The sequence below is a fragment of the Hemitrygon akajei genome, chromosome 11, assembly GCF_048418815.1.
Source record: "Hemitrygon akajei chromosome 11, sHemAka1.3, whole genome shotgun sequence".
Taxonomy (NCBI): Eukaryota; Metazoa; Chordata; class Chondrichthyes; order Myliobatiformes; family Dasyatidae; genus Hemitrygon; species Hemitrygon akajei.
The window spans coordinates 110,856,036-110,875,975 of NC_133134.1; the positions used below are offsets into that span (position 1 = coordinate 110,856,036).

The window sequence follows — 19,940 nt, forward strand, 5'->3', positions numbered from 1 at the left end:
CCAGTGGCAGACTTCCGGCTATGTCACGAGTCCACAGCGTGCCGGAGGAGCTTCACAAGTCGAGCAGCATCTGTGGAGGGAAAGGAATTGCTGACACAGACAATTCCCCTCACCCTGCCCTTCCCTGCAGATGCTGCTCGGCCACCGAGTTCCTCCAGCAGTTCCCTGCTCAATGACTCACGAGCAAAATAAGGAGTAGCATATTTTGCCTGACATTCTGACCAATATGTAAAGATCACTGAAAATCACTCCTACATTTCATTGCTATTTGTGGAACGCTGTGTACAAATTGCATGGCACCTCTCAACTATCCCTTCTGACAGTATTTTGCGAGTTAGTAATTGCTTTGCAATGTTCAGAGGTAGTGGAGAGCACTATATTAACACAATCTTTCACTACATGCTCAGATCAAGGGAGGGCAGACTCCTCACAAGGAGTTCACCTTGGTTTAAGGTTGTGCAGTTAAAGACTCACAGGCAGCCACTGATGTAACAAACTTGTCTGGGGAGAAAGTAAAAGATTAAAAGACGTCTGCATTTGGCTGTGTGATCATTCCTTACATGCATCATTAGCTTGAAATGCAGTCTAGGAAAGGAATATTAGCAACAAAGAGATAACAGCAGCAGGAGCTCTCATTGAAGCCTATCCTCTGCTATCCCCAGACTTAGGACTCTACACACTAACAATTTACACAAACTTCCCCGGCAGGAGAAGAGGCCACACAAATTAAGCGCAGACTGATGGGGAAGGCCAGTATTTGTAAACTTTCTGGCTGATTTTGTTCCTCAAGTAATCATTTTGCTTCAATCAATTTGAAACAATCATTCTGCACAGTCCACTTATGCTGTATGTAACAAACTAGTTCCCATCTCAATGAATGGACCGGGCAGCTGAACATTACGTGCACTGCCGGGTGAGCTGGTGTTGGGTACAGAGCAAGGAGCCATGCAGTACAGATACAGGCTCTTCAGCCACCATAAGCATCCCAATGATCATATCCTAAAATTAACCCCTTTACCAGCACTCGGTGCATAACCTACTATGCCTTGGTGATTTGAGTGCTTGGCCAGATGCTTCTTAACATCGAGTCTCTGCTTTCATCTTCTCAAGCAAGTGTTTATCTGGATGAAAAATTCTTCTTCAAAATCACTCCCAACTTCTTGCTCATCCCCTAAATCTATCCTCTTAGAACCTGTTATGGGGGGAAAGTTTCTATTACCTACGCAATCTATGCATTTCACAACTTTGGACATGTATAACTGGTCCTTAGCAACACGAGTGAATCTGCAGATGCTGGAAATAAATAAAAAACACAAAATGCTGGCAGAACTCAGCAGGCCAGACAGCATCTATGGGAGGATGTAATAGCAACGTTTCGGCCCGAAACTTTAACTGATGGCCCAATTAACTGGAATCCACTGTATATGCAAAGTTTTGGAAGATGAAATGGGATAAAACTCAGTGACCAAAGAAAACAGGAAAGATTTTAAACAAGGAACTAGAAAGGCTAAAAGGGGCCATGGAATGCACTTGGCAAAGGATTAAAGAGAATCTCAAGGTGTTTTAGATCTCAATGCCAAAGGAAGGAAGTTGTGTGCGGCGCAGTGAGGTAGTAAATGAGTATTCCCCAAGGTTAGAAATGATGACGAGATCAGGATTGTGTACGCTGATATTAAAGAGGCAGTGGTGCTGAGTACCTTGAGAGAGTTGGGTAAGTCCCCAAAGGCCTGATGGAATGAATCCCAGGATAGTGAAGAAAGCAAGGAAGGACACTGATCTCTCCAGCTTCATTAGCCAAAGGCGAGTTCAAGAAGAGAGCAGATTAGGCAATTTGTTCTTCTATTGAAGACAAGGATAAACCAGGAAATTCATGGGCAATGTGCCTTACATTGAATATTCTTAGGGATAGCATTAACTTGCATTTGGAAAAGCATGGACTTATTAGGGACAGTCAGCATGGCCTTTTGTGGGGGGGGGGTTCCAGTCTCAAATTTGGTTACATTTTTGGAGTTGATGATTGAGGAGGGTACAGCAATGATTATTGTCTAGTATTTGACATTATCACTACTATATATTTGCCTAGGCTGGACAAAAGATCGAGTCACACAGGGTCTATAGCAAGCTGGTGAATTGGATTTGAAATTAGTTTGGTCCGAGGAGAGGTGCTGTTCTGACTGGAGAACCATGACCAAGCACGGGCAGCATGGGGATGTCGCGGGATGCTATTATAGCCACGCGGGTTCAGTTCTGCCGCTGTCTGTACGCTCTCCCTGTGACCGCGTGGATTTCCTTTGGATGCTCTGGTTTCCTCCCATATTCCCAAGACGTATGGGTTAGAAGGTTAATTGGTCATATGGGTGCAATTAGGTGCTTTGGGCTCATTGGGCTGGAAGGGCCTGTTACCATGTTCACAATAAATTAGCAGGGAATAGAGAGATACAGGCCACGTACAGGCAGATGGGACTAACTAGATTAGCATCACAGTTAGCACAGACAGGGAGAGTCAAAAGGCTTCTGCCTATGCTACGTTGCCTGGGATGGAAAACACCTTGGTGAATCTGTTCTGCACTTTCTCCACCACAAACACATCATTCCCATAATACAGCGAATGAGATTACACACAGTATTTCAGCTACAGTCAATATATTACATAACACCACCAAGACCTGACTGCCATTATACTCTATAACCTTGCTTATGAGGGCAACCATCCCCTCTGCCTTCATCACCACACTATCTACCTGTACTGTAACCTATCAGCTCTGGACTTTGACACCATGATTATTACAAGATTAGAGTCAAACATCATGGAAACAGGCCTGGATCTTTGGACTTGGACACCAAGATCCAGTTCTTGCTCTGTGCTCCCTTAACCCAATCATTTATCTTGCCCTTATTGGATCTCTGGAAATAATCACCCTATGTGTACTAGGATTAGATTCCATCTACCAGTTGCCTGCCTAATTTTTCCAGGAATAAATATAATTTCTGAATCCCAAGATTATCCACCTCGTGGTCAACAACACTTAACAGTCATCTGAAAAGTTACTAGTCATACTTCCTATATTCACACCCAAGTCATTTATGTATGTAACACAAGTACTGATCCCTGTGGTACACTAGTCACAAGCTTCCAACCAACCTTCCATTTGTCTATTTAAAAAAACATTTTTGGATCCAATTTGCCCTGGATCCCACACACTCTACTTTTGGACCAGCCTTACTCAGAGGGACCTTATGCAAGCTGTTACTGAAATCCAGTAAACCACATTGACTGCACAGCCCTCACTAGTATATTTAGTTAGCTCTTCAAATTACTCGCTGGATTCTTCACTAACAAATCCATTCTGGCCATCTCTTCCTAAACAATACCCGCCTTTCCAAGTGTAGACTTACTTGTTGTTCAATTTTAAAAACAAAAAATAATTCCCCAACCACTGACTTTAAACTAAAGGCTGATTAATACTTGTGCGCACGGGCTACGCCGTAGCCCTGATTTTTCACTTCTGCGTAGCTCTATGCCGTAGCGAGCATGCATTGGTGTGCGCCAAAATGCTAGTTGGCGGTGGGGTTTCTATGCCACTGTGTTGAGTTTCGGCTGAGAAACATGGACAAGGAAATGCATTTCAAACATTTTCACATGTCGGCAGGTAGATTTGACGATTTGGTTCATCCATTTCGCATCGGTGTACAGACATGGCGGAGAAGAAGCAATCGGAAATGCGATGCTACCAAGCGGACCAATCATAGTTGTTGCGGTCTGCATTGCTGCAATGCGCGAGTTACTTTTTTGGGGAGGTGCACGTCACCCTATGGCGTAGGGTACGTGGTACCTACCGCGTAGATGAGACGCAGAAGTATAAATCAGCCTTAACTGACCTATAGTTATGTGACGTAACTTTCTTTCCCCCATCACGCCACTGCCTTTCTTTAATAAAAGGTATCAGTTCGTCATCTTCCTGTTATCTGGCACCTCACCCACGGCCAGTGAAGAGTTCACTATCTCTGCCCCAGCGATCTCCTTCCTTGCTTCCACAGTGGCATGGACAAATGGTGCAATTCCAACCCTCTCTCCCCCCACATCAGAGAAGCCAAAACAAGGAGCCCACACTTAGAAATTAACACTCCTTCACAAGAAGTTCAACTTAGACCTGGAACTCCTCTCCCAGAATCAGGAGTATTGAGGCAGGAGTCAAAATTTCTAAGCCTACTGATAAATATCCTTGCCAAAGAGAAATCCAACAGTTATAAAAGCAAAATACAGCCAAGTCACAAAACCAGGACTATTTCTCCTTCAAGACAGGAGGGATTATATTCTGAAATCTTCAACCCTGCGATTTTTAAAAAAAAAAACGTTACTGCCTCATAAAAGCTTACAAGACAGCTGGCCAAGTTCACCCTGGCAGACTATACAGTTTGCTTAAAACCCAGACAGGGCGCACTGCACACATCACACAGGCTGCGTCTGTGAGAGGGAGAGAGAGAAAAAAAATTACAACCACCGTACAAAAGAATCAGCTGATGCATAAAGAATCTAACCAAGAAAGCAGCTGTCTCTTCACATTGTACTGCTGCTCGCAGACAGTTTAATCAGGGCATGACTGCTCACCCAGTACAGATAGGATAACTCTCTGATGACAGAATTACACAGCCCTAACTGTTCCGGCCACAGTGCTAACACTCTGGCATTACTGGGCTCACGTAGCATTTTTAAATCCTGACCCAGACTTCATGATGAAAGTCAAAAACAAAATTACAGCTGAATTGCAGACAGGACAGATAAAATTGCTGAAAAGTAATGTTTATATTAGTTGTGGTGATTTGAAGAAGTTAGTTGGCATTTAGTTTCGGGGGAAATACAGATTAAACTTTGTATACATTTTACAAACAGTTCAGTCGTGTCTGTGGAGTGTTTTACCTTAGTAACCAGCATTTTTCACTACACCTTCCTTCTGCACTATAACTCATTGCTCTAATCCAGTTATACAATTGGGTTCTACAGTAGATACAGGGGCTAGAACTGCATGGACTGAAGGCTGGGAACCCTGGATATTAGGATCAGAACCCGATTTAATATCCTCGGCATATGTTGTGAAATTTGTTAACTTCACGACAGAAGCAGGGAGGACAGAAGCCTCAGACTGGGAGTGGAGAGGATCAGACAGCCCAAAACATTCCAGCAGAGGCCTCATATTGTAATACAGAGGGCATAAAAGCATGACAAGATGCCGCACGTGAAGCTGGTCAACAAGACAAGAGCCCATGGTATTACAAGAAAGATACTAACATGCATAGAGGATTGGCAGACTGGCAGGAGGCAAAGAGTCAGGATAAAGGGGGCCTATTCTGTTTGGCTGCTGGTGACAAGAGGTGTTTCACAGGGGTCAGCATGGGGACCATTTCTTTTCACTTGATACATCAGTGATTTGCATGACAGAATTGATGTCTTTGCGGCCAAGTTTGCAGACAATCCAAAGGCAGGTGGAGTGGCCGGTAGTGGTGAACAAGCAGGGAGTCTGCAGAAGGCCTTGGACAGATTGTGAAAATGGGCAAGGAAATGGCAGATGGAATATAGCAAAGGGATGTGTATGATCATTCACTTTGGTAGAAGGAATAAAGACAGACTATTTTCTAAACAGGGAGAAAATCCAAAAATCAGAAGTACAAAGGGACGGGAGTCCTTGTGCTGGCTTCCTTGCAGGTTGAATTGGAGGTAAGGAAGGCAAAAGCAGTGTTAGCATTCACTTCCAGAGAACTAGAATACAAGAGCAAGGATGTGATGCTGAGGCTTTGTAAGGCACTGGTCAGACCACATTAAGAGTATTGTGAGCAGTTTTGGGATCCTTATCTAAAAAAATTATGTGCTGGCATTGGAGAGAGTCTAGAGGAGGTTCACAAATAATATTCTGGGAATGAAAGGGTTAACATCTGAGGCGTGTTTGACGACTCTGAGCCTGTACTCACTGCAGATTAGAAGATCGAGAAGAGATCTCATTGAAATCTACTGAATATCACGTAGTGGGTAAATCTAGGACAAGAGGGCAGAGCCTCAGAATAGAGGGATGTCCATTTAGAACAGAGATGAGGAGGAGTTTCTTTAGCCAGAGGACGGTGAAACTGCAATTCATCATCACGGACAGCTGTGGAGGGCAGGTCATTGAGTATATTTAAATCTGAGGTTCACAGATTCTTGGTTTGTCAGGGGGTCAAAGGTTGAAGGGAGAAGGCAGAAGAGGGATAAGAATCAGTCACAATAGAATGGCCTTGCAGACTCGATGGGTTGAGTGGCCTAATTCTATTGCTGTATCTCACGCTGCACCATTGTTTTGGGATTGGACTGGTTCAAGTAGAAAAGACTCACATGTCCCCATATATACACACAGGCAACACAGTAGCGTAGCGGTTAGTTGCTGGTGATCAGGGTTTAATACCCACCACTGTAAGTTTGCCCCTTCTCCCCATGAGCGTGCAGCTGTTCTCCAGGTGCTCCTTGCTTCCTCCCACATTCCAAAAGGCATGCGGGTCGCTGACACAAACACTATGTTTCAATGTACAGACAAATACAGCTAATCTTTCTCATTGAAGAATTTGCTTTACGTAGCACGGTTAGTAAAGTGAAGAATCCCCAAGTCCACTTGACTTTATTAGTAAAGTTTGACATCAGCCCACTTCAGAAAATAACAGGACAGGTGACTAGAAGGGCAGAGGCAGAGGGAGAGTTTTACGGAGTTTAAAAACCGGCAATGATAGAAACCAGAATACAGAAGGGCCCAGAAGTGGAAGCACAGAGATCTGTTAGCAGACAGCGGGGGAGGTTACAGACATAGGGAGGGATAATACCACATCTGTATCTTTCTCAACTATTACTTGTACAGAGGGATTTAAAAATCAGGCCACTAAATCCATGCTGTGGAGGGGGGAGCAGAGTGGTGTTTCAACACGAGCTTGCTCATTATCACCAGTCACAGCGCTGTATTGACCAGATCTAATGCAACAACAGTACATCTTCCTCAGAGTTCAAGGGCATTCATTGGTATTGTGTTGCTGATGTTTTCAACCCTACGGTTCAAATGAGCACAGCACTGAACTTTCACACCCCATTCTTGCAGTAAATCCTGTGGTCAGAAATGGGTGTGGCCATTTTAACCAAACAATCTAATTATAGTTACGAACAACTAAGATAATTGTACTTCTGAGATCTAATATCTACTATTAATAAGTACACACAAAAAATGATCCATTTGCTCTTTCACTAACAAAGTTATCAAAACCTTAGATCTGAGTTACTAAGGTGAATATGGCTATTGAAATTTAAAAATCAAAAATATAATATTTGCAAGCGTATACACTCAGCAGCCACTTTATTAGATATACTTGTACGTCTTGTTCTACAAGTATCTATTCAGCCAGTCATTTAACAGCAACTCAATGCATGAACGCGTGCAGACATGGTTAGGAGGTTCAGTTGTCGTCCACTCCGAACATTTTGAATGGGGAAGAAATGTGATCTAAGTGACTTGGACCATGGAATGATGGGGTGGCTTCAGCACATCAGAAACGGCTAATCTCCTGGGATTTTCACGTACAGCAGACTGAAGTTTACAGACAGTGCAAAAAACAAAAAAAAAGACATCCAGTATGCAGCATTTCTGTAGGTGAAAAAACCTTATTAAAGAGAGGTCAGAGGAGGACTGTCAGACTGGTTCAAGTTGACAGGAAAGGCGACAGTAACTCAAACAACCACACATTACAAGAGTGTCGTGCAGAAGAGCATCTCTGAATGCAGAACACGAACCTTGAAGTGGATGGGCTACAGCAGCAGCAGATGAACATACATTCAGTGGTCACTTTATTAAGTACAGGAGGTACCTAATAACGTAGTCATTGAGTGTATAATGAATTTGTATCGGAAATTAAAAGAACTGCAGATGCTGGAAATCTGCACTTCATCTTTAGTCGAGGCACACTACAGCCCTCAAGACCCAATATGTAACTATTTCAGCCTTTAACTATAACCAGCCTTTCCAGTTTGCGGCAGAACTGGCAAAATCTGATGACCTGTAACAGTCTGACTTGTTGGGTATTTCCAGCTACTGTTGTGCTCTAGGTCTCAGAGCTCGATCACTCTTTGCTTGGGGAAATCATCCCACAGGATCCAGCAGGGACGTTTTACATGGATCACACTGCCTGGCCAGTCTGCAGTGTTCATCTCTGGAAACATTATTGGAAGGGACTGTTGGTGAGAAATGATCCAACTGAATGGACTATTCCATGGCAATGTGGCCAGGCCCACAGTGGGACAGATTAAAACCTTTATCAGGTAGGGACGCTTGGTGTCCGTGTATTCAATCTCGATGCAGCTTCACACATTTTCCTGGCCTTTTCCGGAATTTTGTCGATTGTCTCTCTGTAGACACAATCCGATACCCAACGTCCATTCGGCACGGAAAATAGCATTGTACAAGCACGGCATACCGTTCGACATGGAAAACAGCATTGTACAAGCACGGCATACCGTTCGACATGGAAAACAGCATTGTACAAGCACGGTGGACCAGTGTCAAAATGGTTGTTGCAATGTGTCTAGTGGGTAGTGCTTGTTGCTCTCACTTTCAGATTCCACCGCTAGCTAGCAGTCTTGCAAAAAGCGAGCTGAATGTGCAAGTCTCTCCCTGCTGGGGGTACACAGGCCCACCGGTGTGTGGACACGCCCTAGCACATGAACCAGACTCCCAGCTACAGGTAAATAGTCCCACTACCTCATGGGTAGCCACAGAAGAGATGAAGACTACGGAAGATAACCCAGACAGCAAATCCGAAGAGGTAGCTAGCTGTCATTGAACATCCTTCCTGCAAGCTGGTGCCATAAGTATTGCTTCACAGCTTTTGGACTACACCAGTGAAGTTGAGAGGGGGTCTTGACAACTGGGTATCTCAGGATCTCCATACCTTCCACCCTGGATTGATGATCATCAGCACACCGCCCATTGAGACAGATGGATGCCAACCACATGTAGCCCCTGTCCCACTGCATCAACCCCAAGATCAGCTTGCAGCTGATAATCCTATTCCTTCCACCATGCCACATGACCAGGTGAAGTCCCGCCTCATCTACGCACTCTGTCCAGTCCATTTATGTAGATGTACAATGTTGGACAGGCCCTTTTGGCACAACGAGCCATACTGCCATCTATTTAACACTAGCCTAATTCCAGGACAATTTACAATGACCAATTATCCGGTGAGCCTTTGTCCTGGTTCACAGGAAAAGGTGGAACTCCAGAATGCCATGACCTATAGTAGTGTTGCGCTAACCACTTTGCCCAAGCACAGCTCATCTCCTCCACCGTGGAGCCCAAGCACAGCCCGTCTCCTCCACCGTGGAGCCCAAGCACAGCCCGTCTCCTCCACCGTGGAGCCCAAGCACAGCCCATCTCCTCCACCGTGGAGCCCAAGCACAGCCCGTCTCCTCCACCGTGGAGCCCAAGCACAGCCCGTCTCCTCCACCGTGGAGCCCAAGCACAGCTCATCTCCTCCACCGTGGAGCCCAAGCACAGCTCATCTCCTCCACCGTGGAGCCCAAGCACAGCTCATCTCCTCCACCGTGGAGCCCAAGCACAGCCCATCTCCTCCACCGTGGAGCCCAAGCACAGCTCATCTCCTCCACCGTGGAGCCCAAGCACAGCCCGTCTCCTCAAACCACATTCCCAACATCTTCTAGAAAATGGACAGGAAAAAAGGATCAGTTACACCCAGGCACCGAAGAATGTGGTCTTGCTTTTCCTACAAATATTCTATCCACAGCATCCCCACCCACCCCCCACCGAGGAGGCAGTTCAAATCGGTCACAGATACTCATCAACTTGCAAACTGATAACAGAAGACAGCCATATTGTCCATGAGATTGGGCCCAACGAGCATGCTGATTACTCATTTTTAAATATACTAATTAGAAGTCCAATTAGTCAGCATCTGGATTTCTACTGTGCCACATGTGACTGTGTTGAATGGTATGGACGACACTGAGGACGCAACAGGATTCACCTCAGAAAACAGAGTAGAAGCTGCCTCCAATAACCAAACTGGTTTATTAAAAAGCAATACAAATCTGTTCAGTGGCAAAGAGCACAGCTCATGAAGTACATGCCGTCAGACACAGCAAATCAATTTAATCCTTCTTTCAACATCAACCCCACCACCTTCCCCTCCCCTCTCTGCAACTAAAGAGCTGTGTGGTTCAGACGGGTCAAGCCCTTTTAAAAGAGTCTTCTTAACAGTACAGATTCCCCCAAGACTCATCAACATTTAAAAAGTGAAAGCCTTGGCCCTTAATTAGTGCAGGCAACTGAATTAAAAGGTGCAGGTAACATCAGCCAAACCACCAACATAAAATGATTTACAACAAATGAGGATACAAGCACAAGCAGGGAGCCAGACACAGAAAAGCAAGGAGAGGAATTGTATAATCAGGATGGAAAATGATTGGGGGGGGGAGCAAATACAAAGAACCTTGGATTAAAAAAAGACAGAGGTGAAATCAGTAGCAGACAGACAGCAAGATAAACAGTGTCTCATGGGGAATACTGATTTCAACGCCCTGGACACGACCTCTGTATGGGGACTGAACGGGCACAGGAAGACTGCCTTTCAGACCACAAATATGCCAGTCTATTACAACCTGTGTATTCACTGAGATGTACTCTAAACCGTCACTTCATAGACATTGGATTATTAAAACCACCGAAGGTAAACAAAAACCTCATCATACTGAAAGTAACACCCACATTTGTCTCAATTAAAATAATTCATTCAAACTAGAAAAATCCAAAATTCATTAAGGATTAACTGCCTCTACAACTGAAAGAGTTAAGATAGCTTTTACATACAAAATCTGTAAGGAGCAGAATTAGGCCATTCAGCCTAATCAATATACAATCTATAGCATATATAAACAAACTAGTTTCTATGCAGATCTCTCACCAACAAACAGCTAATCATCCAGAGTGAGACCTTGATCAAATCTCTTGGTAACTCATGGTCAGCATCAGAGATGCACAGATCTGCCATCAATCTCCTCATCCCTCACGTGGCATGATCCCAATTGGTGCTTTTTCCAAACAATGATTTTCATCGCAAAGGGAAAGAAAGGAGGTGGAGTGCACTTCACATTTCTTACTTTACCCTCCCACAAGTGAGGAAGAACAGAGTGGAGTCAAAAATGTTCACTCCTTCCCTCCTGAAAAGCAGCAACTCTTAGAGGCCTTGGTCCCTCCCTTACTCCAGCAACGATGCTCAATATTGAACGTTGTCAGGATATGCCTGAAGACTATTCGATTCGGGAGGGCAACCATCTTAACTTCCAATCCATCCAATTCACCAGGACTCACTGGCACGTCCCTCCTTTCCTTTCCACAACAGGTATTAAATTACAACATTTTACACAATGTGTACTATGAAGCTGAAAAGCTAATATAAAATATTTTACACATTTACAGTCAATACATTGTAATGTCATTAACATGAAGCCACAGAAATATACAATACAATTTCAGGCCTATTGGCCCCATCAAAAGCCATTTATACTAATCCAATTTCATTCTCTCCATCAACTACCCCATTACCACCCACCTGCTCATGACGGGATTTACAGTAGCCAGTTACCCACTCATCTTAAAGAGTGACAGGCAGAAATAGGAGCAACCAAATGAAACTCGTGCTGTCACAGGGAGATTGTGCAAACTCTACATAGATAGCATGGGAAGAGAGGATTGAACCTGGCATATTTCAGCCAAGCTGTTGTGCACTGAGCAGATCATTTAGGAGAAGAGCATACTGGTTGTCCTTTTGCAATGAACAGAGCAGGGTAAGCATTTGAGGTAAGTTCCTTGTTGCCCGTGTCCATCTCCCCCAAAAATCAATACTTGAGGGAGTGCATTCCTGAGCATATGGTCCTTGAACCTGGTAACACTTGGTTTTAGGTGGTTCTCTCATCTGGAAACAGACGTGTCTCTGGACCACTTGCATCAAGCTGGAGTTCTTCCAATAATAGTTAACATTCATTTTGCTTTGTGCCCCTAGGTGTGGCCCACTGAGCTCAAAAGGTGGCAAACTGGGAAACAAACCCACTCTTCAAGTTGTACAGAAGGCTGAGGGCAACAGACCCTTCCTCTGAGATTAAATATTGCCCCAAAATTATTTCCTGGCTGAGATCAACTATCTTAAGGCAGACCAGGAATGGAATCCAGAACCTCTTGTCTTTAGGTGACATTACAGAGAGTTCCAACCATTACAGTGAGCCACAATTAACAATAACTAACTTTTCTCGTCCTGTGTATTTGCAAGTTTGTTCTGATATTGAAGGCTGAAACTTTGTGGTCAATCCAATTGATTAAAATGGCATTGGTGAAACTGGAGTTCACTCCACACCTCTACCAGGCCCGGCCCTTCATGAAATTAGGCATGTTACTTCAAGTAACCTCAAATATTCCAGTGTGAGAAGTGCCGTTAAACAACCCAACAATCTTATAAAATAAAGAGAGAAGCACACTTAGCATAGGATTTTCAGTCCGATCAAGCTCACAGCCGGATGTTTCCTATCCATAGTCGCGTCACCCTACTCCATTCTCAGTCAGTGTCTGCTATGACCTGTATGAAGATGTTAATACTGCTATTTGTCCCAAACCTTCAGTGACCTTTAGTTCAACATTTATATGGCAAGCTTTACCGATGTATTATCGAATAGTGCTCGATGCCAAACCACGTCAGAGTACATCAGGACTAATGACCAAAAGTTTGATTAAAGAGGCAGGGATTAAACAGCATCAACAAAGGAGGCGAGATAGAGGGATCGCCAAAGCATAGGGCTTGGGCAGCTGAATGCACAGCATCCAATGACAATTCAATAAACAAGTTGCAGATGCCAAATAGGCCAGAATTAGATGAGTTCAGAGATTGGGGAAGGCTGTATCTTGCAGACACAGGCTGGAATAATGACCTAAAAATTCATCTAACAATTTTTACAGCATTAAAATTGTGTCAAGAATCACTTTAAACAATTTCAAAAAAACTAAGATATGAAAGTCACTACCACCAGTTTCCAAAAAGAAAAACACCCTAGAGCTCCCTTGTAAAGGGTCATTCGATACCGGGTAGGGAAGGTGTCAGAGGTTGAATTTCTCACATTAGTAACACTTTTCCTTACAGTTCTGATGGTACAAATTAACCTTTAACAAATGCATCACAATATAGCCAGCACTCTTCCAGGACCTGGGGAGGGTTGCCAAAAGTTAAGTGCCTTCTACAATCAGGAAAGAAAGGAAGCAGATAGTTCTGGAAGAGGAAGAGGGCAAAGGACCCTTGGAAAGGCTGAAGTAAGGCAATGGGAGGCTTCCACCTTGTGAAAATGGCACCAACAGCAAGGGCATCTCCATGAACTTTGGGGAGCCTGAGCCTGCATTCCAGCCCAATGCCCATTACAGATGGGACTCCAAAAGCTGCACTTAGGGGATCCCCGCTCTGCCAGATGACCCTCCCTTTGCTTCTACATTATAACAGTAAATCACCACAGTGGCATCTTCCAGCACAGGAGTACAACACATGAGCAACCTGATAAGACAGCAACTGACTACCTGCACTGGACTGCTGAGTTCGGTGGCAATTCCTGCACGCAATAATTCAGCACTAAATCTGTTATTACCAGCAAGCTACTGCTGTAGAATGAGTAATTTATAACTAGTGCAAAGGATCAAGACAGCACAGATAGATCTACTCCACATATAATTAGTATGTAATTAGTTTTGCTACAACAAGTGTATGGGACATTGGAAAAAAGTTGAATTTCCCCATGGGGATGAATAAAGTATCTATCTATCTATCTATATAGCCGTGCAATATCCAACTTGTTAGTCCCCACGCCAACAGATGCTGTACACTTTAGCTTGAGACCGCAGCTATACAAGCATTGGCTCATTGGCTGTGGACTTGAATAACAGGACGCTTAAGGTAATAAGACACTCCCACTTTCACATTAAAAAGTTTGTAGCTTCAAGCTACAAAAAGCATTTCAGCATGCAACTCGAACTGGAACTTCAAAGGAGCGCGGCGAGTTCAATTGTCAGAGCTTCCAAACACTGGCTTTGGCCATTTCAATCAGCGTTAAATATCAGTCCTTTCTTTCTTTGAGCATCCATCTCAGAGGTTCTTGATTAGTCAGAGTGTCAAAGGATACAGGGAGAAGGCAGGAGAATGGGGTTGAGAGGCGTAATAAATTAGTCATGATAGAATAGCAGAGCCGACTTGATGGGCTGAACGGCCTGATTCTGCTCGTCTTGTAGTCTTCCACACAATCTTATGAAAGTTCCTGATACAGAAGTAACTTGCAGCAGTGTTAGTGTCCAGAGCCCAAATTTAAGATTATAAAGTGAGAAGAGGAGGAAAATTTTATTTCATCTATCATAACCAGTTCTCTACAATTCACCGCTTTGAAAGAGGATGTCAGAAAACTCTGATAAAGAAATATGTTAAGTAGGTGTAACACGCACAAATTACTGGAGGGGCTCAGGCAGCCTCTATGAAGTAGAATAAACAGTCAACATTCTGGGCCAAGACCCTTCATCAGAACTGAAGCATGGACTGTTTATTCCTGTCCAGAGATACTGCCTGACCTGCCGAGATTCTCCAGCATTTTGTGTGTGCTGCTCTGGATTTCCAGCATCTGCAGAATCCTTTGTTTTTATGATAAGTAGTTGAAAGGGAACTAAAGAATGGGGAAAGAGGATGGAATTGGGAACAAGATATTTTCTTCAAAACCTGAGGTATAGGAAGGGCAAGGGAATCTTCATTCTTATAATACAAGGTGCTACCTGAAACACATCAAAACAGCACTGACACTTGACCTGACCAAGTAGCAGACAACTCCAACATATAAGACACACCCTTAACTTCACACCAGCAAAGCTAAATTAGCCCTGGGAACCAGTGATACATCTTGGGAATAAAGTCAACCAAGGTCTTATGAAAGGAAACAGCTGGAATTTATAGCATTCCCATTTCCCCAGGCTAATGATGCAGATGCAAGTTTGTGAAACAAGAAGGGACAAACAGTTTTAAGACAATACACACAAAATGCTGGAGGAACTCAACAGGTCAAGCAACACCTATGGAAATGAACAGACAGTCAATGCTTCAGGCAGAGACCCTTTATTAGGGCAGGAAAGGAAGTGGGAAGATGCTGGAATTTAAAAAAAGGTATGGGGAGGGGAAGGACAAGCTAGAAGGTGAGAGAGGAAGCTAGGTGGGTGGTGGGGGAAACGAAGTGAGAAACTGGGAGGAGAGATGCAAAGGGCTGGAGAAGAAGGAATCTGATAGGAGAGGAGAGTGGACCATGGGAGAAATGGAAGGAGGAAGCGGGGGCGGGGGGAGGTGATAGGCAGGTGAGAAGAGGCAAGAGGCCAGAGTGGGGAACGGAAGAGAGAAAGGGGAGGGGACAAACTACCGGAAGGAGAAGACAATGTGCAAGCCATCAGGTCGGAGGCTACCTGTATAGAATATGAGGTGCTGCTCCGCCAACCTGAGATCGACCTTGTTGTGGCAGAAGAGAAGGTCATGGACTGACATGTAACAGGGATGGGAACAGGAATTAAAATGGTTGGTCACCAGAACCTTCTGCTTTTTGCAGATGGAACACAAGTGCTTAAAGCAGTCTCCCATTTTATGTCGGGTCTCACTCATGAAGAGGCTGCAGCATGGGGAGCACCAGATACAGTAGACAACCCCAACAGATTCACACATGAAGTGTTGCCTCACCTGGAAGGACTGCTTGAATGGAGGTTAGGGAGGAGGTGGATGGCCAGGGTAGCAGGGATAAGTGCCAGGAGGAAGATTAGTGGGGAGGGACAAATGGACAGGGGAATCGTGGAGGGTGCAATCTCTGTGGAAGATGGGGGGGGGGGAGAAAGGTAAAGATATGCTTGGTGGTAGGATCCAGTTGAAGATGGCAGAAGTTGCGGAGGATGATGTGCTGGATGTGGAGGTTCATGGGGTGGTAAATGAAGACAAGAGGAACTATCCCTGTTAAGGCAATGGGAAGATGGGGTGAGTGCTGATGGGATGTCCGGTAAAATGGTGGGTGAGAGCAACATCAATAGTTTTAAGGCCCTCCCTTTCCCATTTATGCTGGAGGTGGTTGTATTAAAACCCATGGTCAATAATTGACTGGATGACATCTCACTGGGACAAGGAGGAGGTCAATGAAGAGGGAAGAAATGGAAAAGGAGTGGAATCAGCTCCCATTTCCAAATATGGCCTTGACCCAATGAGCTCCATCCCAGGAATCAGATAATACTCTGCACTCTGCCAACCTCAGATTCTGGTCGGGATTTGCTAGTCTCCAGTTGCCTGGCAAGGATGGCATTACCCAGTGACTACTACCAACATCCATGCTACAGAATTCTGCACTAGAACGAGACACAGACATAACATTACTACTTGGGACAAAGCATGTATGAGCTGTTTGATGTGCTGTTATGTCCAGTTATTGAGTCAAGATCTGATTGGAACAGGCTTATGGGGGGGAAAGGTGTACTAGCAGACCAAGGCACTGAGATAGAAGAGTGGGTGTTTGACAACGAAAATAGACCTCAAGTGTCTCGATGATCCCTGAGAATTGAGGGCGTAGAAGGGGCAGCACAGAGTTACACTAAGTTCAAATGGTGCACAATTTAACCACAATCAAACCTTATCAGGTTTTGATTTACTTTTGTAACTGTGAATTAGGTTACACTTAAAATAAAACAGCTCTTCTCATAGGTGTGAACCACAGTCAGTCTTTCTAAAAGCAACTGCCTGCTGCCTGGAAATAATGTTTGAAATGGAACAAAATACTGTCAGAGAGAACAGAATAACTACAATTAAAAACATTCGAAGAGGCTCCCTCGCACCAAGAGAATGCAGTGGTTGATTACAGGTGGGGCTCATTGTCACTCCCCTCCCCAGGAACATGAAGCACCTGGAGGTTTTGTGAACTGTGTACAAACTACCGGTAAACAGCTTTACAGGTTACTGACCGGAATCTCACCAACACTTCAGCCTCTGGGTTTGGTCGCAACGTTGATTAGAATTTCAGCACCTGAAGTGTATTTGACTGCAGAGAGTCAGTAATGTGGAAGGAAATGCATCGTACTGGTATTTAAATAACAAGCTGAACAACAGATCCTCTCCACAAGCTTCAAATCTGACAATCAAAACCTGCCAGACAAACACCACACAGTGCAGCACTGCACCCCAATTTTAATCCTACTGTCTAGACTCAGCAACCTGGGCTGGCTATGTAGCATTCAACAAATTAATTCATTACTGTTCTGTAAATTTCTATAATTACTTTTATGATACATTTCTTGCAATTCTATAGCCTGTAAAGAAGCATCCAACAGCAAAAGCTGAGTAGGAGCACAAAAACAGTACAAGGCTGATGTTTAAGCAGTTCTTAATGATTGACAAGAATTAAGAGTCCACATTGAAAAATATTACAACAAAATGGCAATCAGTGGAAGGAGAAATGCAAAAGATGTCTCAATCTTCAGCCCTCACACAAACATCTGAAGTCTGACAGTGGGAAATCTTGGCAGATGGTAAAAGATGATGCATTTGAATCAGGATCTGTGGTTTGACAGTAAATGTTAAGTAATGCTGAGCAAACAGCGACACTGCTTTAAAAAAATTATTTATATAAACTCTTGCCAGACTCAATTGTAAGCTGCTCCCCTGAAACCCAACAAACCTGTGCTGTCAGTAATTAGCCAAGCAGCAAATAATTGACAGTTCCTCCATCAGAGAAGAGACAAAGTCATAAAGCAACATCTGATCTACAGACTGGGAGGTAAATATCTGCACCCATTTTGGCAGGATTGGGTGATCACCCTCCAAGAAACAGAACTCTTAATATCCAACAAGGGTAGGAAGAGAACATGCAGCTTTGGTCAACTTCTGTTCCATTCCAAATGACTGGAACAGTGAACATTTCAAAAGTTAGACAGAAAGCTTTTATTTTAAATATCTGTTCTTAATAAGCAGTTATTATCCCCCAAATTAAAATAAGCATAGTTGAAACAGTCAACTTTTTTTCAACTCACAGGATTTTTCCAATAATCTTAAAATTGTTTCATTGCTCTGGAATATAAACCCCTGAACATCATGTCTGGTCACAGTACAATGATATTTACTCAAAGTTATGATTATTTTTACTCAAATCAATAATGAATTGTATTTTATAGAAAGCCAGTGAATACTCAGACATCCTACAGAACTGTTAGAATGACTCATTCCTTTTAACAAATCATAAATACAGACTATTAAGTGTAGAAAGGGATAAGCACCCCCCAATTCCTTTACGCTTTTGTAATGAATTGTGAGAAATGCCATAAAGATGTGACACGAAGAATGCTTAGTGCGTTTGAATACATTGCATGACAAGGTCATCTGAAGATACGCTGGGTATGACTAGACCAACCCGTCTTAGCCAGGTATAGAACGAGACCAAACATTCTGCTCCAAAGGGAAGCGAAGGGGAATGAAACAAACAAAAAAAAGCTGAGGGTGGAGGCAAGCCTTAAATGAAATCGAACACACTTGCCCAGGATTTCACTGCTTCAACAAAAAACTGAAAGTGCCTCAAAACTGCCTTAATTTAAAAAAACGAGTCGGGTGGCTGGAGGAAAAGAGGGCGAGCAGACGCCTTCGTTACAGTCCGGGAGTTGTGGCCTCGAACTTGGCCAAGGAGCGAGTAAGGGAGAAAATAAAATCAGAAACACGGGGGAGGGTCGGCTTCAAGCTCATCCGGACCACCAGAAAGTGAAAGAGCGGCACAAAATGAAGGCAGATCAGTATAGACAGAATTTAAAACACGAGGGGGGGGGGGGGGGAGGAAATTTCTGAGAGAAAAAAGCCACAAACTCTGACAGGAGCGAAAACTCTAGGCAGCCGAGGCTGAAGCGCCGTCTTCACTAACAATACTGCCAGACAGGCAACCAGACAGACAGACCCCCAAATCCACCCCCCACACTCTCAGCGCTCCCCCTTTATTAAAAGGAGTCTCTTTATATTAGTTGCAAGTGTCAACATTCAGGATCTTTCCCCCCCTCCCCCCAAACAATGCCGCATTTAATTAAAACTGCATATAAATAAGATGTTTCGATTACTTACTAATTTCCATACTCTGGAACAAAGAGCGTTTACAGTTGCATGTGCAGGAAACATTGGGCTGATTCGTGGCGGCTGTACTGTTCAGACCCATCAAGTTGTACATTTAATATGTGAGGGGGGAAGGGGGGGGAAATAAATAAAATTAAATAAAGGCAGCCAGGCGGCCCCTGGAGAGGGGGGTGGGGGGTAAGAAAGAGCGAGGGAGAGAAAGAGAGGAGTCTTGGCTGGCTGAGTGCTCAGGGCTTCAGGCTGGCCCCTGGAACAGGGAGGGCAGCTGGGTCCGCCTCAGTTGTGAGAGAGCATAGTCAGGGAACGCGAGCCCAGTCCGGTCCGGTCCCCGTTACTCAGTCTCTGCTCAGCCTGGCTCCGGAAACACCAAGTGCTACTTTGTGTCTGGCTGCCTCTCACTCACGTACAAGTAGCGCCGCAACCAACCCTCAGCCGCTGCCACTCAAACCGGCCCCCGACCTCAGCCCCGCCTCCGCCCACCCGATGGACCGCACGCCTGGCCATTCACCGCCCAGCGTTCCTGCGGGCGGCCGCCAATCAGGAACAGAGAAAGTCGACGGGGGCGGGAGCTCAGGAAGTTCGAGTTCGCCTGTATGACGTCACCAGCGAGACAGGGCGCGACCGACCAACTTCTTCGTTAGGCCGCCCTGGTGATTGGCGTGGATGCCACCCAATCAAAAGTTCACAGGGGGGGGCGACGGTAGTGCGCTGCTATTGGAAGCGCCAGAGAGAGC

At 44.5% G+C, this 19,940-nt stretch overlaps 1 protein-coding gene across 3 annotated transcripts in view; it reads right to left on the minus strand.

Moving 5' to 3' along the window:
* LOC140735907 (protein TMEPAI-like) overlaps positions 1–19,689 on the minus strand; it is a 93,778-nt gene extending 74,089 nt beyond the window's left edge. The window contains exon 1 of one of the 3 annotated variants that reach the window (XM_073061503.1): positions 19,198–19,689. In XM_073061503.1, the coding sequence (XP_072917604.1) occupies positions 19,198–19,300 (103 nt within the window). In that variant the 5' untranslated portion in view covers positions 19,301–19,689. The remainder of the gene's footprint in view (positions 1–19,197) is intronic. The other 2 variants (XM_073061504.1, XM_073061505.1) reach the window with 2 other exon arrangements.
* Positions 19,690–19,940: the final 251 nt, after the last annotated feature.